Here is a 26,640-nt window from a genome sequence, read left to right on the forward strand (position 1 = left end):
AGTCAGTGGAAATGGGTTAATTATTATGAACTGGCGTGAACAAAAAGGGACGATCACACTGAAGTTTCAATCATTTAAGATAAGGATAAATTAAGTTTGTCATAAGTTGAGAAATTCTTTAAAAATATAAAATTCCTATTTAAACAGTAATATTATTATATAAAATGCTTTAAGGAACTGCAACTAAAAACAAAGTATATGTTCTGGAAAAGCTGGAGATACAGAAAAATGTTGGTCAAAATGCTTCTTGTTGTCAAAATATATTCTGATACTTGATCCTCATATATTATATTCACCAAACATCTTTATATCTTTTATCATTTATCTTATCTTGAAAAAAAAAACAACAAACCCCCGAATTTCCCAGAGGAACCCACCCGAGGGATTAATAAAGTTTTATCTTATCTCTTATCTTATATACAGTCTTTGAGATCTAGGAGTCACACCTCATTGGAGTCAGGACCGAAATGATAGCAATGCAAACACACTGTACTCTCGCGTACATTTATTATCCCCACACAACACCTCAGACACTTTGATCACTGATTTACAGAGTGTTATAGACATCATGTGTTAGGACAAAGTCAATAAATTACCTGAGATACAAATTCAGAGTTAAGGAAAAAAATATAGCAGCATATATGCATCTTTTGCACTAAAGCATCAAATCATTCTTGACAGGTTTTAAGCTGTATTTAAAAATTTAGCATGAATAAATGCTACTATTTCAGGTCATTTCTGACCCTTTCAGCCTCACCTCTGGTTTGTTCAGCTCCTCAGTCACATAGTTTAAGGTGCTCCAGCCACTGTAAGAAAAGAGGCCTTGATAGAAAGCCTTTCCCAGAGTGCTCACAGAATACTCGGTGCCTTGAAAAGCATTCTCAACATTAAAATTTTCCTCGATCACAGTGCTGCTCTGTATGACTTTCACTAGCCCTCCAATTACAATGAAAGTGAGTGAAAACACTTTGGCCACCAAGAAGATCACCTGCACTCTCAGAGCATATCGGACATTCAGGATGTTGGTCATGGCAACTACCAGAATACTAAAAGCTGCAAAGCATTTCACAGCCAGCTGAGGAGGTGGGCAGCCTGGGTAAAAGGGAGCCATGATGTAATGTGCAATGGTCATTGCTTTTGCTGCAATGCTGGAAGGTTTCACAAGCAGGATGAAAGTGATTGCCGCAAAGAAGGCTGGGAATGAACCATAGATCCTCAGGATGTAAGTAAATTCCCCACCGGATTCAGGAATAATGGTCCCAAGCTCAGTGTAGGAGAGAGCTGCAAGCAAAGCCACAACACCTGAAAAAACCCAGATTAACATGCTGGCCCCAGGACTTCCCACATACGCCAGGACATACTGTGGGGACATGAAGATACCGGAACCAATCATGGTTCCAGAAACTATTGCGACACCACCAATCAATCCAATCTGCCTCTTCAGTTGCAGGCCTTCGTTTTTTGGGGTTTTGTCCGCCATGGTGAGAGAGAGCAGGGAGCACAAAACGACACGTCTACAGAGCAGACTGAGAAAGATCACAAAGAATTCAGACGCTACAAACTGCGTAGAAAAAGCTTTCAAAAGAAATCACATGGTGCAATATGTACTTGTTTTGCCTTCAATTAAATATTAACTCTTCAGTTTTCTAACTGTGGGAAAGGTGCTAACCACTGCACCAATGAGCCACCAGTTGGTTATGGTTACCAATATCAGTTCTCAGGTTACTACAGTTTGTCCTGGCCTACTCATGTAAATCAGTAAGAAGATAAAAAATGCACAATCATGAGTGGAGTCGCACAGTGTTGGCATGCTTCATCTTTCTTTTGACTTTCTATAAACTACTAATAGTAAATATTGAAAATCTTACTTGTGGATGTTTCACCTCCTCAGTTAAATAATTTAAAGTGTTCCAGCCATCATACGACCACAAGCCCTGATAGAAAGCAATGCCAATGGAGCTGACCCCGACATTGGTTCCCTCAAAGGAGTCCTCAAAGTTCTCAGTGCGGCCCTGGAAAAGCATCACAATGCCTCCCAGGATGATCACCACCAGGGCCACCACCTTCACTGCCATGGTGACCACCTGGATGCCTGTGGCCAAGTGAACACTCAGACAGTTGATTATAGCCAGCACCAAGATTGATCTGGCAGCCACGAACTTCACTGCCAGCTGTGGAGGAGTGCAGCCGCTGTAAAAGGGGGCCACAGCATATTCAGCAAAGCTGAGAGCGATTCCTGTGCCACTAGCCGGCCTCATGACCATGATGGAGCTGAAGACGAACATGAAGGCCACCACTTTCCCTGCAGTCCGCAGTATGTAAATGTACTCGGCTCCAGACTCTGGTATGATAGTGCCCAGTTCAGCATAGCACAGACCCCCCAGCATGGCTAACAGTCCACAGCAGGACCATATAATGAAGCTGGCCCCTGGGCTCCCAATAGTGGAAAGGACGTACTGGGGAGAAATGAAGATCCCAGATCCAATCATGGTTCCACCAATGAAGGAAACTGCTCCTATGAGCCCCACTTCCCTCTGCAGATTGAGTCCATGTGTATCATCTCCCATGTTCAGAAAGTTTTTGTCTTCCTAGAAGCAGCGGACAAGAACACCTGTAGCTGTAAAGCGTTGTCTGTTACATAAGAGGCGGAGCACACTTAATTATACAGCTACGAAAGTAAGGCGAGGCTATCATCAGCATGGCTGTCTTATACATGGCTGTTTAAAGTTCTTCTTTTCTCTTAGGTTTCACGTAAGCAGTAATTTATTTTAGGTTTTGTATAAAACACTGACAGGGAAGTAAAGCATTAAAAATATACATGTTTTAAATCAGTTCAGTCTTGCTTTTCTACAGTAAAAGTCCCTGCAAACCGAATTCATTCTACTAGTGTCCTCAAAGTCAGAGAAAGACTGTCTTCAGTCCTCGATATAATGTTTTCTTATGTCTGGACCTAAATGAATAGTTTGGAGAGCTTTACTGGCAGCAGAAAAATACCTAATCTGAGAGAAGGCATGAACATCTGCTTAACAATGTTAACAATGTTATCATAGAAAGGACATGGCCAAGTAAAGACGTCAAGTAATTCTATTCATCACAGCTCAGTCTGTCCTCAGTGTACTTTCACTACTTAAACATAAGCTTTTCAAAATAAAACAACTTATAAATAAAATACAGGCGGTCGGTATCACCATCTGTATATGAAGAAATGACTTCAATGTTCAGTTCTGAATTATAGGTGTTTAATTCACGTGTTTTACCTAGCTCCGCGTTATTAGTTATAGTTTCAAAAATATTTTAGTAGTTACTATGTACTTTAGAAAAATATAGAAACTAACTAAATATTTTGGGGGTACAAAAATATATGTATATATACTAGAAATACCCATACATTTGTAATAAAACAGTAACATTAAATGGTAAAAATGGTAAATGGCCTGTATTTGTACAGCGCTTTACTTAGTAAGGACCCCAAAGCGCTTTACACTACATTCAGTCATTCACCCATTCACACACACACACATTCACACACTGGTGATGGCAAGCTACACTTAAAAATAAACGTATAACTATGCAATGAATGAATAATAGAGAATCTTAAATAACCACTGCCACTCCAGAAACTAAAACGCTAAAAATAAAAATACGAGAAAAACAAAACTGCTTAGCAATATGCTCTCATGAACAGCACGAGCAGTTCTGCATGACTTAGCACAACCCTAACTACCAGGTTATAGCGCTGTAAATCCTGCAAAACCACAAACTCTCCAGTGCAAACTGTGGGTTGAGATGAGATTTTTGTATTATGAACCGTTTAAAGGCACTCAATTTCTTGCTGCGAGATGCCCCAACTAACACACAAAACACCAGATTTAAAGTTGCCGTTGCACTCAAAAATATTTATTTGGGGATTTTAATCCTGAGCTACATCTTATCAGGAAACCAATTCCTATAAATATTTGTCTACTCTGGGATAAACTAGTGTGGACCAATATATTAGGAAAATGAGTAACTATTATTCTGTTATATTCTGAAAGGGAAAAGAGTTTTTTTTTTATAGGGGAGGAATAATGTATTTGATCCCCTGCTGAATGTTTAGAAAGAAAAGAACAGCCTCTAATATTGTTGTTGTCTGAGCAAGCTTCTTGTTCATTGTCTGATGTTGTGTTAAATGTCTTTTCTATTGCTTTTGCTTGACTTGCTGTTTGCTGTTTGGCTAACTCTGACATATTTACATAAAGATGCACTGTCCCATTTAAATAAATACATTAAAAATATAATAGAGTCGAATAAACTAAATAGATAAATGCAAACGGATCTAAGCCTGAACACAGGAGCACAGAGTGAATCTGGACTTCAGGAGAAAAACACAATAATCATTTAATGGGCTCATGTTACCAAATAAATTAATCTATCATCCAACATCTGGGCTACATCCATCTTTGTAAGACATTAACTCATTAAATTATCCTCAAGGTCAACATGACAATTTATTGGCTGAAAATTTACAAGCTGTCATGGTCCGACAGCCCTCGCCTGGCTGCCTGCCCATGTGTTATTGTGTGCATGTCGCTCCCTTCCCCTCTCCCTCTCTCTCTCGGAACGGGATTGTTTACCTCCGAGCGGTGACGAGCATTCCCGAGAGTGTTCCCGCGCAGAGACTGGCCGCACCTGTTGTCGATCGGAGCCGACCAGCTGTAGCCAATTATCCGCCATCACCCGGGCTGCCTTCTTAACAGGGCGATCGAGCTTCGGTCTGCGCTGGATCGTTGTGTGAAGCACGGTAGAGCAGCGCGGATGGTTTTTGTGGCAGTTACGTTGATCTGAGGATTGTTTAGTTACTCCGTGTGTGTTTGTGTGTTTGCCACCAGGAGGGAAAGGGAGAGAGAGATCACGGGAGCTGGACCGCCACTTGGGATAACTGTTTGGAAGGAGTCGCTACGTGTGTTTTCACTTCACGGCCACGAGCACTGCTAGGAGGAAAAGGAGGAGACCACACCTGGGCACCCATCACTTTAAATATATATATATTATTGAACTGTTGCACCTTTACCGCACTGTAAATAAATCCACTGTCTTCTCCCAAAGGAGTCCTGCATACAGTCCTCTTTTCTACACCCACCCTGACACAAGCTGACTCTTAAAGGTACCAAGATTTGAAATGTGTCAGAACTGAGTAACAAGTTATAACCGTTTAAATACATAACAATGTGATACATGTACAATGTTCCTTAATAAGAGAAAAAATATATATAAAAGTGATCATATTATTTATTACTAAACAGATTAATTTGACCAAATAATTAAATCAACGCCTACTCCGACGTCGTATTGCATTTACAAACTTGGGCGTCTACGTCGCCTGCGTGATGAATACCTCATCTGCATGTTATGGCTGAAGGGAAATAAAAAGTAGTTATACTCAAATTATGTTGTTTATTAAAATGGGTTTCAACAGAACAAGTTTTATGATAAGAAACTAAGTAAACTATTAAGTTTAGGGTCTTATTATGCTGCCGGAAGATTAGAAATAGGAAGAATATCAACAGAAAAAAAGTTTTTCCTTTATGTGATGTTATAATGCACACTAGTAACAGATAATCTTTCTGTTAGATCTGAAATTAAACCGTTTGTTTATTAATTACCTCTGTCGCTACTGTACTTCTGTGTCCTCAACACAAAGGTCTCAGCCGGTTACAGCTCAAAGTTCACGTTAAACATTTGTAAATATCTCAGAAATAAAAATAAATTATTTTCTCCCTGCAGAGAACCCATTACTTATTTATTCGGGGTGATTGTGTTTTACAGTCAGGGCATGGGTCAGCCTCTGAAGACCCTCCCACTTACCTCGGGACGTTTTAACTCTTCAGTCACTGAGTTCAGATTGTTCCAGCCGTCGTATGACCACAGCCCCTGGTAGAAAGCAATTCCTATTGAATTGACGCCAACATTTGTGTTCTCAAAGGAGTTTTCAAAATTCTCAGTGTGGCCTTTGATAAGCATCACCACACCTCCTATGATAATCCCTGCCAGAGCCAAGACTTTGACTACAGTAAAGAAAATTTGGATTGACATTGCAAAGCGAACTTTCATGCAGTTCACGATGGCGAGCGTGATAATTGCCGCTGCGGCCACGCACTTCACCACCAGCACCGGAGGGGGGCAGTCTCCGTAGAAAGGAGTCACAACATAGGTAGCAAAACTCAGTCCTATGCCAGCAATGCCTGCAGGTCTCACAAGGAGCACAGAGCTAAAGATAAACATGAAGGCAAGCGCTGGACCTGAAGTCCTCGTAATGTAGATGTACTCGCCCCCTGATTCTTTTATAACTGTGCCGAGCTCGGCGTAGCAGAAAGACGCCAGAATCGCCAGCAGACCGCAAGACGCCCATATAACCAGGCTGGCACCGGGGCTCCCGATGGAGCTGATCACCGTCTGTGGGGTCATGAAGATCCCAGATCCGACCGCCGTCCCCACGATGAGGGACACGGCTCCCAGCATCCCCAGCTCCCGCTTTAGTTTGAGCTTCTGCGGCTTTTCTTCCGTCATCACTGCAGTTAAACAGCTGCCTACAATCTGACACCTTTAACAGCGGAGAAAACACTATAATAGCGTGACCAACGTCACTATTGCATCAACACAAGGAGTTAATAATTATGTGGGCGGCTCATACAACCACCTGTTTTGCTTGGTATTCTCACGTTTGCTGGGCTTTACTGATTGGCTGCTTCAGGGACGACAGGGATGCACAGCACCTAAGCAGCCCTGAGTCAGAAATATGTAAATCAGACCGCAAAGACTCTCTTGTACTCCTCCATTGGCCTTGAGATGTTATGTTGCCCGCTAATAACATATTATCCCAACAGAGCATATCACGATGAGACTGCAAAATAGGAGGTAGAGCCTTCCGCTTTCAGTCTCCTCTAGACAAGGGCTGGTTTCACAAACACTCTAGATCAATTTTTAGGGTAAGACTAGATGTCATTTTGTGCATTTGTTATTCTAATGGAAGTTAGACTGTTTTACAAAAAGACCAATTTAAAGCCCTAAAATAGTCTCCTTACCTGCAGGACAGCTTAAGCCTAGGACTTATCAGCGCTTTGATCAGCTGCATTTAATAAAAAGAGGAGAAAAAATGTCTCAATCTATGGTTCAATAGTATTTTTACACATTTCTCTTTAATGTATTGTTTCAATTAATAGTGGCCTCTATATACTCCTCCAGCTCTCTTTGTTTCCCCTCATGCCCCAAACCTGATGTAATAGATTGTTACCCCTCCACTAGCCTTGCTTTGCTGGGGTTTCTTGATGCTTAAAGACGGTTATTATCTCCCCACCTTTGCTTGTTTAGTAGTCATAAAACAGGAGCAAAATGAAATTAAATAAACAACCTGTAAAAATAGAGTTCACCTTCAATGACCTGCCTGAAATGTGGGGTCTTCTCCTAGCTTTGAACCCTCAACATCAACATTTACATGTTGAGTTTGTGAGTTTTAGTCTCTCCACATTTATATCCATGACGGTCATGGTGACATTAAGGTTTTAATCTACACTGTCCTTGTTTGAGTTTTATGAGAATTAATCTGAACTATAAATCATGCAAAGCTACTCTCGCAGGTTTTTTGGCTTGAAATTCTCATAAGAAGACTGCATTATCACCTCATGAAAACTATTATGCAATTATTTTGGCACTTCATGGCCGTGTTAGGTCACATTTTGCTACGCATGAACTTTAATCAAGTAAAAGATAAGGAAAGTTTTTAATAATAAACATCCAACTCTTCTTATCAGTGACAACTTAATAATCTCTTTACAAATGAAAGGAATGTTTTATGGTCTCCTGCAACAACAAAGCCAATAAACATGTTTTCTGGTGCATTTGGAAACTTTCCTGATTATTAAGCATGGTAAACACCTATGCTCAATTTACTCCAGTGGTCCTTTTCATATTCATCCAGTGTCATCATACATTTTTGTCTTCCCCTCCTGTGACAAAGAGGTGAACAGCCTTGTTGGAGTTCAGCATCTGTCCTGCTCGCTGTGCTCCGGTGATGGCGGCCAGTTTGTGAGCGTCATAGCGCGAGTAGAGTGCCGTGCAGGTCCAGCTGGCCTCCTCCCCCTGACTTGCTGTTGCCAGCATGTTACACACCTCGCTATAGAAGTGTGGGAAGGAGGGCAATCCGTAAAATATCAGGTTCTGGATCCCTTTGATTGTGTACCTAAAAGAAGCATTTCAGAGATCAGACTCTTTTAAACCAAGGACAACATGGCCCATCATCTTCTCATGTTTTTTCCAGCTAAAAACCCTGGCTTTATACTTGGAGGAGCTAACTGTCATCCAATCTGCAAGCTGGATTGCTGATGCAAACCAAGCTATGGTAATACAAAGACCAAATTCCCTGCAATAATAGGCCAGTTCCCTTAAAGTCCACAAAACACATGTAGACTGGTTGGATAAACTTCAACACATTTGAATGCCCTTGAGAAGATAAAGGCCTGGTCCAGTGATGAAAAAAAGCAGTGAAACAGTTTTACCTACAAACTGAGGGAAGCAACCTGGGTTAGACTAGTAAGCTTTAGTAATAAAATTCTATTAAAATTAATAGTCAGCAGCTTGGATACCCAAGTTGGTGCTGATCTTTCAAAGGTTAAAAAAAACAAAAACATGACTAACTACAGATGAGCAATTGAAGTGTTGCTAAAGGCAACGGAAAGTGCATTAAAGTAGTCCTGGTGCTTTATAAAAGCCTGACTAAGACATTCATTAAAAAAAAAAAAAAAGAAGAAGCTTAGAGCCACCAGCAGTGCTTTAAGGGAGCTGACATAGTTTCTTTTTATTGGCACATAAATTACGGTGTCATCTGCAATTAGTCCCATAGGAAAAAATAAAGAGAGAAGAGAATTGGCCCAAGAATTAAACCCGCGGGACTCCACATGCAGGAGTGGCTGAGGAAGAAGGTCGGTCACCAAGACGAGCCGAGAAGGTTCTCTGTGTTTAAACCACCCTTGATGCCTTAGTGTTCTACACGGGACATGAGACTTGTGTGGTTCACAGCGTCAGAAGCATCAGTAAGATTTAAAAGCACAATAATAGTGAAGTCGTGCAAGTTAGTTACCGTAGTAAAAGATTATTTAGAATTCACAAAAACATGGATGATTTTCAGAACAGACTAGAAAGACTAAAAAGAACTGCCGTTTTAAAAGTATAGTTTTCTCTAAAACTTTAGGTATATATGGCAGTTTTTGAGTGTAGAATTAGAGAAAACCAAAGCATTAGGATTTGTGTTTTCATCGGCAGGAGTACCACAGCTTATTAACGTTGGTCTGAACGATTGGTCCAATAGTCTTCCAGAGCTCTTTAAAACAGATCAAGGGGAGCAAATTAATGGGACAAGAAACTGGCTAAAGCCGAGTGATTATTTTCTTTAAGCGAGAGGATAGACTTGATATAAACTGTCCTCTATTATCTCCTACAGCAGAGGATGTACTAAACCAGTTTCTATAACAAGAAACATTATAAGTACATGCATTGCTGATGCAATTTGACTTTTCAACAGCCTGTTTAACCCCCAGCTGAACTATCACGCCGAACGATTACACTATCACGCTGGTGTAATAAAATCTTATCAAGGTGTTACCTTGAGAGCATAGATTTATATAAGCTTCCTAAATTGAGATCGTGAGCTGTATTCATTGATCAAAGTGCATTCAAGGACTTAATGTAACTTAATTTGCTTAGTAATAACTGTTGGAGTAGCTGCAACCTTTAATTTAAACCATTTTCATTTGGGTCCAGCGCTTGCCTTATTCACACATTCTGTCCTGTCATCTGCAAACATCACAATCTGCAGAGACTCATGCTTGACCCCGTCTGTCAACCTGTTCATCACCAATGCAAACAACAGGGGGCTCAGAGATGATCCCTGATGCAATCCCACCCCCACATTCATGGCCTGTACCAGGCTCACATACTTCTCTGCCACTTGTGACTTCATCATACAGTACCACAGTTTCTCTCTTGGCAACTTGTCATATGCAGCTATCGGGTGAGTGCAATAAAATGGATTACAAATATATCAGTTATCTGGTGATGTTAACTCTAAAGATTAGTGCCTTCAAAGCCTTCACAGCCGACAGAAGCGACGGTTATAAGTTCTCTTACAGTTGAATCTCTAAAGTTTAGTAAAGCCAAAAGAAAAGTGTTACAAACTGAACAGGTAATAAGAGACCAATTGGTAAAAGCTGGTACAGTCTTGTTATTGAAACTCCCACAACAGGGATGTTTTTTTGGCTTTAGATTGTGACACTTTGTGTGGGTATAAAATTTATTTGGTTGCTGTTTGAAACAAACAAACAAACAAAAAATCCAAACCAGATCTTAAATGTCTTTTTAAGGCTCCGAAAAACATGCAGATTAAACAAAGCTAAATTTTGACCACCCTTTGCACCCTGAGGGTCTGTAACTTAGGAAATTCCCACCATATTTAACATACCAAAGTTACTGCACAAAATAAATCAGATGACTCAGAGGTGGTCAGGTAGGTTTTTTTTTTCTTCAGATTTGTTTGATTTACTATGGAAAAGGCCGACATGACAGGGCATTTCAAAGAACTGACCTCTTGTAGAAGTGAAAGCGCTCCGTAAATAGCATGAACTGTTTCTCCCCCTTTTGGAAAAAGTGGCGTGCTCGGGACACCTCGGATTTGCTGGAGTACTCGCAGACGCTGGCAAAGTTCATCTCCTCTTTCTTCATGTAGTTACGCAGCCGAACGTAGTCGAAGTAAGACGGGATGTAGATCAGAGTGTGTGACATAACCGAATCCTTGTACTGCGGAAGCACTTTGTCTATAAAGAACTGAAACCTATACACAAAATCGGAGGAAAACAACCAATTAGCTGCCAGGACCTATATCGTAGAAGGATGTGAGAGAAAAAAAAGAGCTCTAATGTCAGGAGACAGTTTAGGGTGACGGTACACGCTGGACTTTACCGAGCATCGTGGTCGATGAAGCTGGCGGAGGAAAACATCTGGAAGACATGAGGCAGCTGGACCAAGACCTGGCAGATGGAACCAGTTTTTGGTATGTTCTTTATGACAATCTGAGCCAAAAAACACACAAAGAAAACAAAAGAATTAACACCTTAGTTAAAACCAAATCAAAATGAACCTGCAGATATTTCCGAGCCTTGTTCTGAAAATGTTACACGATAGAGATAGTTACATCCACCACCTCTCTCTCTCAGCAACAGTAAAGTGTGAAGTGTGGTCTACCTGTCCGCGGTAGTTGGCGCAGTGCTTGGTGAGGATGTTGTTGATCTGTGGGTCCTGAATGGAGCTGAAAACCAGCGTCTGCCTGTAGTGTCGGGCCCAGTTGTTCAGATTCCACATCCTCACTCTGGAAAAGTCGACACCGTGGGAGTCCAGCGGCTGCAGGTTCATGTGCTTCATCACATGCTGGTGACCATAAAGGGGAAAAACAAAAGGAAGGAAATAATAACATTATGAGGAATTATTAGGGGTGGGGGAAAAAATCGATACTGTGTAGTATCGTGATATTTTGTTTGCTAATAATGTATCAATACAGGGACAGCAGAAATCGATATTTTGTTGCAAAAAAAGTTTTTGTGGACTGGAACATGCTCTGACTTCAGAGCATGTTGATCCTTTTTCTGAGCAAGAATCCTGACATTCCTTCACTGTCCAAATGTGTTTAACTTTTTTTTTTTGGCAGCAATAAACATGACAGTTTACTTATTTTAATTTAAGACATGTTTTATTTTAATTAAGTTTAAAACTTTTTTATTTAATGTAAAATTATATTTTGTCTTAATTTACTTTCAAATTCTTCAGTTGCTGAAGGGGCTGCATAGTTTTCATAAATTGCATAGTTCAGAATAGCTATAATTGTACCAGATGGTTGATTCAGTTAAGTTGGACTAGACTGTAATACAAACCGTTCAGTTTGTCAACAATAAAACTGAAATGAGAGAAAGACGAGTGCGAGACTTTGATATTAGATAAAATGAATATTGATAAAGTTTACCTTTATGTACAGAATCTGAATATCGCAAAATATTTTTAAAAATTGCAATAATATTGTATCGTGCGTTAAGTATTGTAATAATATCGTATCGTGGGATGTATGGTGATTCCCACCTCTAGGAATTATGGAAGATAAAAGCTCAGAATTTTCCTGCTATTCATTTAAATCGGATCTGAAAACATACATTTAGAGGAAGGATTTCCCTGATTTCGTCGTTGTTGTTTCTCCTATTAAAAACGATGTAATGTGGATTTTTAAATGTGCTACATAAATGAATGATTATTATTGTTATTACATCCAGAGTACTTTGTAAGCAGCATCTGCTAATAGCTGATCCAACATAGTTTTAATGGTACCAACTTGTTAAAATGTTAAATACTAAGGACAGTCACCATGTTTAAATGCTAGACTAGTCATTAAATTAAAAGCAAAACTTTTTTCAACCATTTCCGGAATTACTATGCTACTATGTGCCAGCCACTAATGAACAGAAGTGATGGAAGAACACATTAAAAGCACTAAAATAAAAATCAAGGCTTGTATAAAGCTAACATGTCATAACTTTACAACAGTTATACATACTGATTTAAAGTGAGGGTGTAGGGGAAATTATGCTTAAGAACGGGTGAAAAGGTCTTAGTAAATACTAAATAACGTTGACGCCTATCCCTACATAAAGGCTTAAAAGAAAGCTTAACTCAGCTCATGAATAATTCTACAGGTTGGCATTCTCGTAATGGCTTTTGTTTCCTTTATAATCACTCAATTAGGTCTGTAAGTTTTTTGTTTCCATCAAATCTGTAAAAAAACATAATGAACTTCCTCCATTATCACACTGAAGTTTAATTATTACACTGCATGGATAAGAAACAGGATAAAGCAAGATAATTTTAACTAAGATTAAAAAGTACATTTCATCACTCTGGATGGGATTTAAATTGCAGCAGTTATAGTGGGTTATAAAAGCCGTAATTGTCACTGTCAGTGTTACTCAAATGCACTTTGGACTTTGATTGTGATAAATGAGTACAGCAGGTAGTAGTGAAAGCATGAGTGAAGTAAATCTGGTCAGAATGAGTCTTAAATGAAGCTTTCATCTCTTTCCTTACATTTAAAATGCAAACATGTTTGTTGTTTATGCCCAAAATTGCTTCCTAGACAGCAGAGGGCGCTACGTTCTTACCAGCACATGCTCCCAGTTCTGCATGAGGAAGACGTCTGCCTGATCCACCACTAGCAGCTCAATAGAGGACAAGAAATCAAAGTCTCTCTTGCGTTCTCCTTCTGCTCCCAGCACAGTGCGAAGGCCCAGAGGAGACGTGATGATGATGTCGGATGAGTAGAAGGGGGCATAGAGGCGCATGCTGCCCTTCAAAATGGAGACACCTGGAGAGGACAGAGCAGGAGAAGGTCAAAGAGACAAACTCGGGTTTTTAAAGAAGCTAGGGTTCTTTTTTCAGAGCGTACCTATCCTGAAGTGATCGTCCACGTTGCCTGTAAAGATAGCGTTATAGTCGTCTGGTCTCTGCAAATTGGGCGGCTTCTCATCCTCGTCCTCTCCAAATTCTTCCTTGAACTTCTTTTTGTTGCTCACCATCACTTTCTTGCCTTTAGTCTCCAGCAGGCTGATGAGCGTATGGACGACCTGCATCGCGCTTCCCCGAAACGGAACGAGGATCAGGACCTGACAGATTCATCGGGGCGATGACAGCAGGTTAGCAGATACCCAGCAATACTGATATGTAATTAAAAAGAACAAGAACTAGAAGAAGAATAAATGAACATTTCTGTGGATTACTTTTGGCCTGGTGAGTCCTTGGTCTCGGAGTTCATTCTGTGGCTCGGCTCCGGCTTTAGTCCGACTCTTCTGCTCTTTCAACTGTGAGTTATGAGCCAGGACCTGAGAATTAGCCTTCAGTACATGGTTAAGCACATGGAGGCAATATGCACTGCGCACATGTGGTCCCTGCTTGACAGGGCATGTTTCCGGGTAGTACAGATCTTTATAGGAGCCCATTAGGGCCAGCAACTCCAGCTGGAGAGGGCTGATCTCTTCGGCCTGCCCTTTATGATTGAAGGTCTGGTTCAGATCCTTCCAGCGTGTCTCCACAAGTTTATGGAAAACTGGGAGGTTTGTGTCTGTCTGGGGGCCGATAGGGCCAAACTTCTCCAGGGGATTGGTGCAAAGCAGAGTTCCCAGCTTTGGCCACTAAGAAAAAGAAAGGCAAAGACTGAAACTTTACGTTTTGTAATATGATAAGAGCGGCACTTCAATTTCAACTTTTATATTCCAATTCTTGGGAATATTTCTGGATATTTATATATTAGAGTTATTTGTTTTAGAGCTATTCTTTAATGTATTATTTGTATTTTAATTTGTTTGTTAATGTTCTTATTGTCATGGAGCAACTGAGACCACACAACTTCCTCTGGGATTAATAAAGCATTTCTGATTCAGATTTTTCGACCTATCATGCTTTTACTTCTTTTATGTGATATATATACACGTTTACAATAATGGATGCCAATATTAAACATGCCCAGAACATGTGCAAGTTGCTCTGGCTCCGTATGATGTCACTGAGCACAAATACGCTTAACACAATCACCTCAGGCACATGACTTGGGACTAAAAGCACATAAAGTCCACCACTCCTTGCTAATCAAACCCTATGTTTTAGAGGTGGAACCAATCTGAAGAAAATGGGGGGGGCTTAAAGGAGAAGGGGCTAACACGGTTTTTGTCAGACAGAGGATTAAAATGGAGGGGCTGCACCAAGGATCAGCAACATAAAGCTACTCTACGACTAAAAAAATGCAGCTGTCAATGAGCATTAGAAGTCTCCTTTAATGAAGATGTATTTAATGAGACTGGTGTACCGTAATCTGAGTCTTTGATTTGCAGCCTGATGTTATCTTCTGCACGTCCTCTTCATCAAGCTCTGTGTCCAAATGCTGGACAAACATGTCTGTAAACAAAGAACAAAACTATAAGACACACCATACTTGTATCTAGAGCTGATAAAACAAATGTACAAGAAAACATTTAAAAATCTGTTTTTTTAAGATACTAAATAATTCTGCTAAAGAATTCAGGAGATCTTTTTTCCCCTCCAACCCTTTAAGTACCTTTACTATCTTCGTCCCGTGTTTCCTCCTGTTCTCCTTTTCCTGTGAAGTTGGTCTCCAGACAGAACTGGGACTCATGCTCTTTGTCTACAAACTCATCTCCCGGCTCCTTCTTGTCATCCTCCCCATCTCCTGCTTCCATCAAAGCTTCCTCTCCATCTGCAGGTTCTCCTTCTCCCTTTTCATCTTCATCACCACCCTCACTTCCCTCCTCAGCGTCAATCTCATCTGAGGTGGAAAAAACACAAACACATTCAGTGAAATCCAAAGTGGTTGTTGAAATAAAGAGCTCTGGAAACAGACAGCTCACCTTCACCAAGAAGCTCCTCCTCTTCTTCATCATCATCATCATCATCTGTGCTGTCCTCCTCTTCGCTCTGAGCTTCACCTCTTGGTTGGCTGAGAGTTGAAAGAAGTTTCTGATAGGCTGTTTTCTGCTCTGGTTCCTCCTCTTCTTCTTCTGGTTCCAGCTCATCGGGCTCTGACTCAGATTGTTCTGGACTTGACGGCTAAAAATTAAAAAAGGTAGCTCATGAATCCATTTATTATCGCTGTGTTGATGCTGTTCACGATTATTGCTGCTCACTGAATGTGGCATCACCGCTTTGTGTATAATAGTGAATACTGAACCTAAATCTAACCTCAAAACTGGATCAAATGTGATGGTTTATGCAAGGATAGGGTGTCATAGATATTAAAAAAAGTATATTACAGATTAATTATTTTAAAAGTAACTATTTATTTACTCACTTTACTGTCTGAAGAAGGTAATTTGATACATGACATTACTTGGTCATTACTTCAGATGACCTGAGATGCTTGGAATGACAAATTAACAATGTAAACCTTAGGCTAAAGCAGCCACTCCCCAAGTCAAGAGTGTGCAGCCCACTTACACTTGTTAAAAATGCAACCGAAATATTGTATTTCATTAAAACATGTACTCAGAACCCATAAACCACACAGGCTTTAGGTTATACAGTCATATGCAAACACTAACGCAAGTGACCCACCTGCCACTGGGACACAAACTTTAATGCAAATGCAGTAAATTTAGGTCACAGTAATGTCACAAACTACCACCTCATACTCCCAGTTTTATTTCCCTTTTTATATAAATAAATACATTTATACAAGTCTGTAACTGAACATACTAGTAAGTAATTTCAAACTGAATTTCTGTTATTACTCTGGCCCACCTACAGTTCCTTAGGCAGCCCACCAGGGGGGCCCTAGCCCACCCTTTGGGCATTAGTACTAAAAAGCTTTGATTTTGTTTCGCGGTCATTCCTGTTACACTTCTTTGAAGACCGCCACCTGGAGCGCATGCATAGCTGATCACAAAAAACAGGCAGGCATGCAGCCGTCCGCATGGACCCTCAGGCTTGCCGTGTTATGATAAAACTTAAATCAGTCTAACCTGAGAGGACTCATCAATGTGGAAAGTATAATCGAGGCTTTATTGGGACACACTCACACAAAACATTAAGTTTTAAAACAAGTCTGACAGCAGCGTTGGTAAAAAAGAGCCCAAACTGATAAAATAAGACATTTTTAAATTTCATGTATTAGAGGAGCCAAAACAATAAATACCAACTATTATTACATACTTTAAATAAAGCATTACAGTGTGATACAATGTAAAAAAGGAAAAAGAAAGGCACAAAATGAAACAGAAAATGTTTTCCAAACTGTATTTATAAAATCATATACAGGAAGTCGGGGAGGAAAAGCAGACTTTGACAAGCCACAACTTTTTACAGCACTAAACTGTTTAGGACTTTCTACTCACCAGTTCCATTACTTGGGTTTTTTCAGGTCTTTCATTAACTCTGTGAAAAAAAGAGAGAGAGAGAGAGAAGAGAGAAAATTAAATGAAGCTGCTCAGACAACATATTTGTAAAAATATTGAAATTATTAGGACAAAGTAAAGATTTGTACTAGTTTTACAACAATGATTAATAATCTGCCACTTATTGTAACCAGTAAGTTGCAGTTTATTATCTATCTATCTATCTATCTATCTATATATATATATCTATATATCTATATATCTATATCTATATATATATCTATATATATATATATATATATATATATATTAACGCATTGTTCTTTTGGCCTGCACCACTGCATATGTAGATCAGAGATGGCACCAGTGATGAGAGAGCAGCCCCACCAAAAGATAGAATTCAACCCACTGGATGGCTTTCTGAATTACATGTAAAAACAGCAGAGTCTGACAGCTCCTACAAGATGTGAGCTCCTCCTGCCGTCCGCATGGAGTCTTATTCTAACAGTTTAGGCAGAAAATAAACGAGGTCATCATTTAGAGCTTTAGCGGTGCTCCACCAGTCTCTAATTACACAGAGGAGCAGATAGCAGTGCTGTACCGGTGCCAATGCCTTTCTGTGGCTCTGTCCAGCTCTCCTTGTGTAACAGCCCATCTCCTGAGCTACCAGTAGAAAAAAGTACAACCAAATGCAAACATATAAAACGATCAGCCAGGAGGTATTAGGAGCGACGTTGTGCTGTTGTTGCCTCTCCGGCGTACCTGCGTCATTTTCCCCAGGGCAGAAGAAACGGTTCTGACTGAAGTTAAAGTGTTAAAGTGTCCCCTTAAAATGCGCCATTCTTCTTCTACTGTTTCGGCTTTACTAGGGGCTTAACTCACTGATAGTTTCTAATATTAAAAATCCATGTCATCAGGTAAACATCAGCACATTGCCCTCCTTAGAAAACGTAAACTTAAGATGTTTGCTACATTTCTGTTTGTACTTTACACCGAGATAATACGGGAAAAACTACAGTTAAATTTAAAAAATTGGAATGAAAAACTAGAAATTAGCAGCCTTGCTAATATAAAGCAGCTTCTTCCTTTAAACCAGACCGGAAGTTGCTGTCGTTCTGCTTACACGTCGTGAAAAGGATGCTCCTCTCCAAACTCCTTCAAGTGCTTCTTCTGTTTTTTGGATAAAGTAGTTAGAAACTGCTTATTCTGTTTTCTTTTGCCCATGTTGACACTCTGGTGCAGGAACACGTGTGAGGTCTGCTTCTTTCTCTTCTTGCTGTGCGCCAGCAGCGGGCGCTTCCTGCCATCTACAGGAGCGGGGTGGAATTACAGGCTGGCGGATCGACATTTAGAAGGAATTTTATAATCCGCATATTTTATTTGGCCAATAATAATAATAATAATAATAATAATAATAATAATAATAATAATAATAATAATAATAATAATAATAATAATAATAATAATAATAATCCTGGTCTCTGTGGATAGCTTCCCATCTTATAACATAACATAAAAAAAACTCACCAGACTTCAAATCAAATCAAAGTTTATTTCTATAGCACATTTTAAAAGATTAGTGTAGATCAAAGTGCTTCACAATAATAACGCAATGCGGGCAGAAACAAAAAACAAATAGTACAATTTCAATTAAAATGTACAATTACATGGTGTAGTGCAGGCCAAGTGAAAGTCAAACTAATTTGCTTCAAAAGCTAAGTTGAACAGGTAGGTTTTTGCAATTGAAACAATTGAATAGATTCTGATGTACGGATATCAACTAGGAGATTATTGCAGAGTCTAGATGTGGAAATAGCAAAGGCACGGTCACCTCTGGCTTTTAAAGGAGACCTTGGTTGTATTAGGAGCAGTTGGCTGGAGGATCTTCGTGCTCTTCTTGGGTTATACAGGTCAAGGAGATCAGTTAAGTAGCCACTAGCTAACTTGATGGTGGTAAGGCTTTCATCATCATCATTCATTACTTTTTCTCACTTAACTGAACCTACTGTGTTTTACTCTGACAAATAAAATAGCCTGCTGCAAAGTGCAGAGGTTGCAAAAAGTTGGAAATAAAACTAGGACAAGACACAAAGGAAAAGTCAACCTTAAAAACTAAAACATGAAGTAACTAAAAGGCAAACAACACTGAAACTGGAAACAAAGAAACACAACAAAACAAGCTATCACAACAGGAACCAAAATAAAAAGCAATAACCTTCCACACTGACTGAAAGGACACACAGTGTATTTATGAGCATGTCATGATTTGTCATGACTCCCACTGCTGACTTGAATCAGCAGTGGAAGCATGAGTTAGAATACAGTGGTCCTTTTCCAGGTGTAGGGAGAGAGAGGAGACAGGGGTTAATCCTAGTGGTCCAGATTTTTCCAAGAAAATATTTATGAGATGAATTGAAAGAGTGAGCTTACTGAGGTTCCAGTGGAGAGGCTCTCTGGAGAACCACCAGCCATCATGCCATTTGTTCTTTCTTCATCTTGATCATGTCTACATGCCTAAATGCACTGAGCTGCTGCCATGTGATTAGCTGATATTTGTGAGCAGTTGAACAGATGCATATAATAAAGTGGCCAACACAGAAAAGAACAATCTGCCTACTTTGGTTTTCGAGTCTGTGCTCTCGTGATAACCTCGGGTTCAGACAAACAAAACGGGGGCCACAGAAAAGGTCACCGGAGGTTGTCTGGTGCTTCCTGAGTAATTCATCCTTGTTGCTGGCCCAGTCGACCATAAAGGATCACACACTTCTGTAGCTGTTTGAAAACTAACCTTGATTAATTATTGAACATGGTAATATCAGTTTACTGTTTACCTGTTTTAGTGGTTACCATGGCAGAAGCTCATTAATTATTAGCCATTTGGGTGTCTAGTTTTTGTACTCAGCTCATTTTGACACATCAATGAGGATATTATTGTTTGATAATTGCGCAGCACTGAGAGAGCGCGTCTGGCTTTTCTGAATGGGATGTAAAACATGTGAGACATTCTTGTATTTCAATGGAGAGGCCAAAACTGAAAGAGGAGAACGAGAAGGCTGGGAAAACAGTCAGGTTTAGAGTAGCGTCTGCCAACAGTGGCCGGGTCTTGGCGGAGGTGTTCAAGGATGAGAGAGCCTGGTGCGGCTTGGTGGAGGACTCGGTGGAGGACTCGGTGGAGTCTGACTCGACCAACAGCCCAGAGGCAGAGCAACAGGGCGGCTCTCTCCCCACCAGCGAGGCCAACCGCCACCTGAACGGTTTGGTGGAGGAAGCAGCCGTGGACGAGAACGGCTGTGAACCCGATGACCTGCTTTTGTACGCCAGTGCCAAGAGAGAGATGCTGTTTAGCAACAAGCGGATCAATATCTGCAGCAAGAATGGGACCGTGAGAGGAGTGAGGAACAAAGTGAGCGCAGGCCAAGTGCTTTTCAACAACCTCTCCAACATGTACTCTGTAAGTAGCTGAGTGCATCATCAGAAACAATTTTAAATTTTGGGTGGCGCTGTCACTTGGTGTTCGCTCGCTCGCTCTGTGGTATAGTATCGCTTCCTGTTCCTGCTCAAACACAGTGGTGTTTCTGAGTAGCTTATTTGCTTAGCAGTTTAATTAACAACTTTTAAATACATTCTTTTTTCACAGTATAATCTTCACGTGCTTCATCCGAAGCACACTTTCTGTGTACTCACTACCTAATTGATAGTATTCACTCACTGTCTCTGTACTGTTTCGCTAGCTTAGCTCGTAGCCGACCCGTTAGCACCATGGCTACTTCACCTGTCCCTTCTGCACTTTCTTGCTCATTGTGTCAGATGTTTAGTTACTCCTCGGCCTCCTTTAGCAGTAATGATATCTGTAACAAATGTAGCATATTTGCAGCTCTGGAGGCCAGGATTACTGAATTGGAGACTCGGCTTTGCACCCTGCTCTCACCCTTAGCTAGCCAGGCCCCTGTAGCTGGTGCAGCCGAAGATAGCGTAGGCCCCGCTAGCTGTTCCCCGGCAGACCCCAAGCAGCTGGGGAAAGGCTGGGTAACGGTGAGAAGGAAGCGTAGTCCTAAACAGAAGCCCCAGGTACACCACCAACCCGTTCATGTGTCTAACCGTTTTTCCCCACTCGGTGACACACCCGCCGGGGGTCAAACTCTGGTAATTGGTGACTCTGTTCTCAGACATGTGAAGCTAGAGACACCGGCAACCATAGTCAATTGTCTTCCAGGGGCCAGAGCAGGCGACATTGAAGGAAATTTAAAACTGCTGGCTAAGGGTAAACGTAAATTCAATAAAATCATAATTCACGTCGGCAGTAATGACACCCGGTTACGCCAATCGGAGGTCACTAAAATCAATATTGAATCGGTGTGTAACTTTGCCAAAACAATGTCGGACTCTGTAGTTTTCTCTGGTCCCCTCCCCAATCAGACCAGGAGTGACATGTTTAGCCGCATGTTCTCCTTAAATTGCTGGCTGTCTGAGTGGTGCCCCAGAAACGATGTGGGCTTCATAGATAATTGGCAAACCTTCTGGAGGAAACCTGGTCTTGTTAGGAGAGATGGCATCCATCCCACTTTGGATGGAGCAGCTCTCATTTCTAGAAATATCGACAAATTTATTAAACCCCTCAAAACATGACTATCCAGAGTTGGGACCAGGAAGCAGAGTTGCAGTCTTACACGCCTCTCTGCAGCTTCTCTCCTCCTGCTACCCCCCCAAAAACCCATCTCCATAGAGACTGTGTCTGCTTCCAAAAAGACAAAAAACAAACTAAAAACCAGCAACAAACAACTTAAACAATCACAAAGAAAGAACAATACAGTATCCACATCTGAACCAAAGAGTAAAACAGTGAAATGTGGATTATTAAATATTAGGTCTCTCTCCTCCAAGTCTCTGTTAGTACATGACTTAATAATTGATCAACAAATTGATTTACTCTGCCTTACAGAAACCTGGTTGCAGCAGGATGATTATGTTAGTTTAAATGAATCAACACCCCCGAGTCATTCTAACTACCAGAAATCTCGAAGCACAGGTCGAGGGGGTGGTGTGGCAGCAATTTTTCACACCAGTCTATTAATTAATGAAAGACCAAGACAGACTTTTAATTCATTTGAAAGCCTGATGCTTAGCATTGTCCACCCCAGCTGTGAAACTCAGAAACCAGTCTTACTTGTTATCATCTATCGTCCACCTGGGCCTTACACAGAGTTTCTGTCTGATTTCTCAGACTTTATATCTAATTTAGTTCTGAGCTCAGATAAAATAATTATTGTGGGGGATTTTAACATCCATGTAGATGCTAAAAATGACAGCCTCAACATGGCATTTAATCTGTTGTTAGACTCAATTGGTTTCTCTCAAAATGTAAAAGAACCCACCCACCACTTTAATCACACTCTAGATCTTGTTTTAACATATGGCATAGAAACTGAACATTTAACAGTGTTTCCTGAAAACCCTCTCCTGTCTGATCATTTCTTGATAACATTTACATTTACAATAATTGATTACGCAGCAGTGGAGAGTGGACTTTATCAAAGTAGATGTCTTTCTGAAAGCGCTGTAACTAAGTTTAAGAATATAATCCAGCCACTGTTATCATCGTCAATGCCCTGTACCAACACAGAGCAGAGCAGCTATCTGAACGCTACCCCAACAGAGGTCGATTATCTTGTTAATAATTTCACCTCCTCACTACGTACGACTCTGGATACTGTAGCTCCAGTGAAAACTAAGGTCTCTAATCAGAAGTACCTGACCCCGTGGTATAATTCTCAAACACGTACCCTAAAGCAGATGACTCGTAATCTGGAGAGGAAATGGCGTGTCACAAATTTAGAGGATCATCATTTAGCCTGGAGAAATAGTTTGTTGCTTTATAAGAAAGCCCTCCGCAAAGCCAGAACAGCTTACTACTCATCACTGATTGAAGAAAATAAGAACAACCCCAGGTTTCTCTTCAGCACTGTAGCCAGGCTGACAAAAAGTCAGAGCTCTGTTGAGCCAACCATCCCTTTAACGTTAACTAGTGATGACTTCATGAACTTCTTCACAAATAAAATTTTTATCATTAGAGAAAAAATTACCAATAATCATCCCACAGATGTAATATTATCTACAGCTACTCTTAGTTCCATTGATGTTAAGTTAGACTCTTTTTTTCCAATCGATCTTTCTGAGTTAACTTCAATAATTACTTCCTCCAAACCATCAACGTGTCTTTTAGACCCCATTCCTACAAAACTGCTCAAAGAAGTCCTGCCATTGATTAATTCTTCGATCTTATATATGATCAACCTATCTCTAATAATCGGCTATGTACCACAGGCCTTCAAGGTGGCTGCAGTTAAACCTTTACTCAAAAAGCCATCTCTAGACCCAGCAGTCTTAGCTAATTATAGGCCAATCTCCAACCTTCCTTTCATATCAAAAATCCTTGAAAGAGTAGTTGTCAAACAGCTAACAGATCATCTGCAGAGGAATGGTTTATTTGAAGAGTTTCAGTCAGGTTTCAGAGTTCATCACAGCACAGAAACAGCTTTATTGAAGGTTACAAATGATCTTCTTATGGCCTCTGACAGTGGACTCATCTCTGTGCTTGTCCTTCTTGACCTTAGTGCAGCATTCGATACTGTTGACCATAATATTCTATTAGAGCGATTAGAACATGCTGTAGGTATTACAGGTATTGCACTGCAGTGGTTTGTATCATATCTATCTAATAGACTCCAATTTGTGCATGTAAATGGAGAGTCCTCTTCACACACTGAGGTTAATTATGGAGTTCCACAGGGTTCGGTGCTAGGACCAATTCTGTTTACATTATACATGCTTCCCCTAGGCAGCATCATTAGAAGACATAGCATACATTTTCACTGCTATGCAGATGACACCCAGCTCTATCTGTCCATGAAGCCAGATAACACACACCAATTAGTTAAACTGCAGGAATGTCTTAAAGACATAAAGACTTGGATGGCCACTAACTTTCTGCTTCTTAACTCAGATAAAACTGAGGTCATTGTACTCGGCGCTGAAAAGCTTAGAAATATGGTATCTAACCAGATTCTTACTCTGGATGGCATTACCTTGGCCTCCAGTAACACTGTGAGGAACCTTGGAGTCATTTTTGACCAGGATATGTCCTTCAACGCACATATTAAACAAATATGTAAGACTGCGTTCTTCCATTTGCGCAACATCTCTAAAATTAGAAATATCCTGTCTCAGAGTGACGCTGAAAAACTAGTTCATGCATTTATTACTTCCAGGCTAGACTACTGCAATTCATTATTATCAGGATGTCCAAAAAACTCACTGAAAAGCCTTCAGTTAATCCAAAATGCTGCAGCAAGAGTACTGACAGGGACTAGAAGGAGAGAGCATATTTCTCCTGTTTTGGCTTCCCTTCATTGGCTTCCTGTTAAATCCAGAATTGAATTCAAAATCCTGCTCCTCACATACAAGGTCTTAAATAATCAGGCCCCATCTTATCTTAATGACCTTGTAGTACCATATCACCCTATTAGAGCACTTCGCTCCCGCTCTGCAGGCCTACTTGTTGTTCCTAGAGTATTTAAAAGTAGAATGGGAGGGAGAGCCTTCAGTTTTCAGGCCCCTCTTCTGTGGAACCAGCTTCCAGTTTGGATTCAGGAGACAGACACTATCTCTACTTTTAAGATTAGGCTTAAAACCTTCCTTTTTGCTAAAGCATATAGTTAGGGCTGGACCAGGTGACCCTGAATCCTCCCTTAGTTATGCTGCAATAGATGTAGGCTGCCGGGGGATTCCCATGATGCATTGAGTTTTTCCTTTCCAGTCACCTTTCTCACTCACTATGTATTAACAGACCTCTCTGTATTGAATCGTATCTGTTATTAATCTCTGTCTCTCTTCCACAGCATGTCTTTATCCTGTCTTCCTTCTCTCACCCCAACCGGTCGCAGCAGATGGCCGCCCCTCCCTGAGCCTGGTTCTGCCGGAGGTTTCTTCCTGTTAAAAGGGAGTTTTTCCTTCCCACTGTCGCCAAAGTGCTTGCTCATAGGGGGTCATATGATTGTTGGGCTTTTCTCTGTATCTATGAAGCGCCTTGAGGCGACATTTGTTGTGATTTGGCGCTATATAAATAAAATTGAATTGAATTAAATAAAGCTTTATCCTCTTTTATTAACATGAATGAAGTCAGACTGAAAGGTTATGGAATATTTCTGATCATGAAGAGATTTTTATGCACTCATAACCCTTATTTATTTTTCCTTTTAGAGTTCCCTTCGTCACCAGAAAAGGAGACCCTGGGAAAAGTAGTGAACAGCGTGGGATTTCACACCGTGGGCACATCAGGGAGGAGCAGTCCCAAGGTAGAAGATTGTCTTACAGCTTTGCCTCCACCCTGAATCCCTTTCAGTGACTTCTGTTTCTTCACGTGACGTGGAGTCATTCATGATCCCAGCCTCATACCTACATGTGCCTTGAGGATATTTTTGACCACAAATATTTTTGATTTGACTTCTTGTACTACTTTTCACAGCTGTTTATGGGCAACTAGGAAACTAAACTGGATAGAGTTAATATATGTACAGACATTGAACACTACAGACGTTTATTTTATTGCAATTTTGAATTTATTGGCGTTTATTTCATTAGAACTTGTTGAAAGTAACAACCTGTCCACATATGATTGTATCTAACAAATCTTAAGTTTTAAAAGTTTTCTGGTTTACTGACGAAGAAAAATGTTTTGTGTGAAGAAACAAAGAAGGATTGTCCATTTTGTTCATACAATTTCATTTTTAACTCATTTTTGCATTGAAAATGGAAAAAGTGATTGTTGAGGATTAAAAGAAAGTTTTAGTAGAGATTGATGCTTTGTTTGAATCCACCCTGTGGCCTTTCTTTGCGTGTTCTCCCCGAGTTTCTGTGGGTTATTGACTGTAGGCGTGATAGTGAGGATGGTTCTATGTCTCTGTGTTAGCCCTGCGGCAGACTGGCGAACTGTCCAGGGACCCCACATGCCTTTGAATTGAATATGAGCAGAATAAAATGGATGGATGAACAGCCCTTCAAAAATGTTCCACAATTTTCCAACATGTGCTTCATGTGTTTCAGTACAGATTTAAACCAAACAGCTGATAAACAATTTTACTCACTGCTCTGAGATTTAGAGAGTTTCTAAGAAGTAGACTGTATTTTTTAAATTGTGAGTTTATTTGTGCCCTAGAATCTGACATGATTTTGATATTTCATGGAGTCTTTCATGAATGAATAGGTCTTTTCTGTTTGTAAAGATTTTGCATTCATTTCATATCATCTCTGAGACCAGATTCACACAAATATAGTGAACTGTAAATATAAAAAACTTTATAATAGTTAAATGCATTTTCATACTGCAGGTTTTATGCTTGACAGTTTCTGGAAACCCTTGTTAACTAGATTTATTTTGGACTTATCAAGATTTTTGAAAACATTTGACATAATATATCATTTGCAACATAATTGATGTTACTGGTGGAATTCATGTTTAAAATTAAACAGGCAAATCAGTAAAAATTTATCTTTTACCAACTCTTTGTACTTCACTGCTCAGCAGGAAAACTTCCTGTTTCCAGACACAAGGAAACATGACTGTGAAAAATAACACAGGAGGTAACTAAACACAAAGGAAATTTAAGAAAATTAAGTCTAAAAT

At 40.2% G+C, this 26,640-nt stretch overlaps 3 protein-coding genes and 2 pseudogenes across 3 annotated transcripts in view; 1 reads left to right on the plus strand and 4 right to left on the minus strand.

The window, feature by feature from the left end:
• Window positions 1-7,129, minus strand: part of LOC146495828 (b(0,+)-type amino acid transporter 1-like) — a 62,608-nt gene extending 55,479 nt beyond the window's left edge. Inside the window, exon 1 of the mRNA XM_085142737.1 lies at window positions 5,845-7,129. Within this exon, the coding sequence (XP_084998863.1) occupies window positions 5,845-6,546 (702 nt within the window). The 5' untranslated portion in view covers window positions 6,547-7,129. The remainder of the gene's footprint in view (window positions 1-5,844) is intronic.
• On the minus strand, window positions 172-1,606 carry LOC146495842 (b(0,+)-type amino acid transporter 1 pseudogene; annotated as a pseudogene).
• LOC146495843 (b(0,+)-type amino acid transporter 1 pseudogene) lies at window positions 1,669-3,096 on the minus strand (annotated as a pseudogene).
• Window positions 7,130-7,737: 608 nt separating the features above from the next.
• utp25 (UTP25 small subunit processor component) lies at window positions 7,738-18,265 on the minus strand. The gene is made up of 12 exons (XM_085142733.1): window positions 18,085-18,265; window positions 16,962-17,001; window positions 15,480-15,678; window positions 15,170-15,397; window positions 14,921-15,009; window positions 13,839-14,249; window positions 13,508-13,724; window positions 13,224-13,426; window positions 11,269-11,451; window positions 10,987-11,096; window positions 10,613-10,858; window positions 7,738-8,215 (listed from the first exon to the last, which is right to left on the minus strand). The coding sequence occupies exons 1-12, from the start codon at window positions 18,183-18,185 to the stop codon at window positions 7,960-7,962; spliced, it is 2,283 nt and encodes a 760-aa protein (XP_084998859.1). The 5' UTR covers window positions 18,186-18,265; the 3' UTR covers window positions 7,738-7,959.
• A 309-nt stretch (window positions 18,266-18,574) lies between these two features.
• Window positions 18,575-26,370, plus strand: grxcr1b (glutaredoxin and cysteine rich domain containing 1 b). Its single transcript, XM_085143534.1, has 2 exons — window positions 18,575-20,412; window positions 25,218-26,370. Exons 1-2 carry the CDS (start codon window positions 19,978-19,980, stop codon window positions 25,257-25,259), a joined length of 477 nt encoding a protein of 158 aa, XP_084999660.1. The 5' UTR covers window positions 18,575-19,977; the 3' UTR covers window positions 25,260-26,370.
• The last annotated feature ends 270 nt before the right edge of the window (window positions 26,371-26,640 follow it).

Source organism: Neolamprologus multifasciatus, chromosome 19 (assembly GCF_963576455.1).
Source record: "Neolamprologus multifasciatus chromosome 19, fNeoMul1.2, whole genome shotgun sequence".
Classification (NCBI taxonomy): domain Eukaryota; kingdom Metazoa; phylum Chordata; class Actinopteri; order Cichliformes; family Cichlidae; genus Neolamprologus; species Neolamprologus multifasciatus.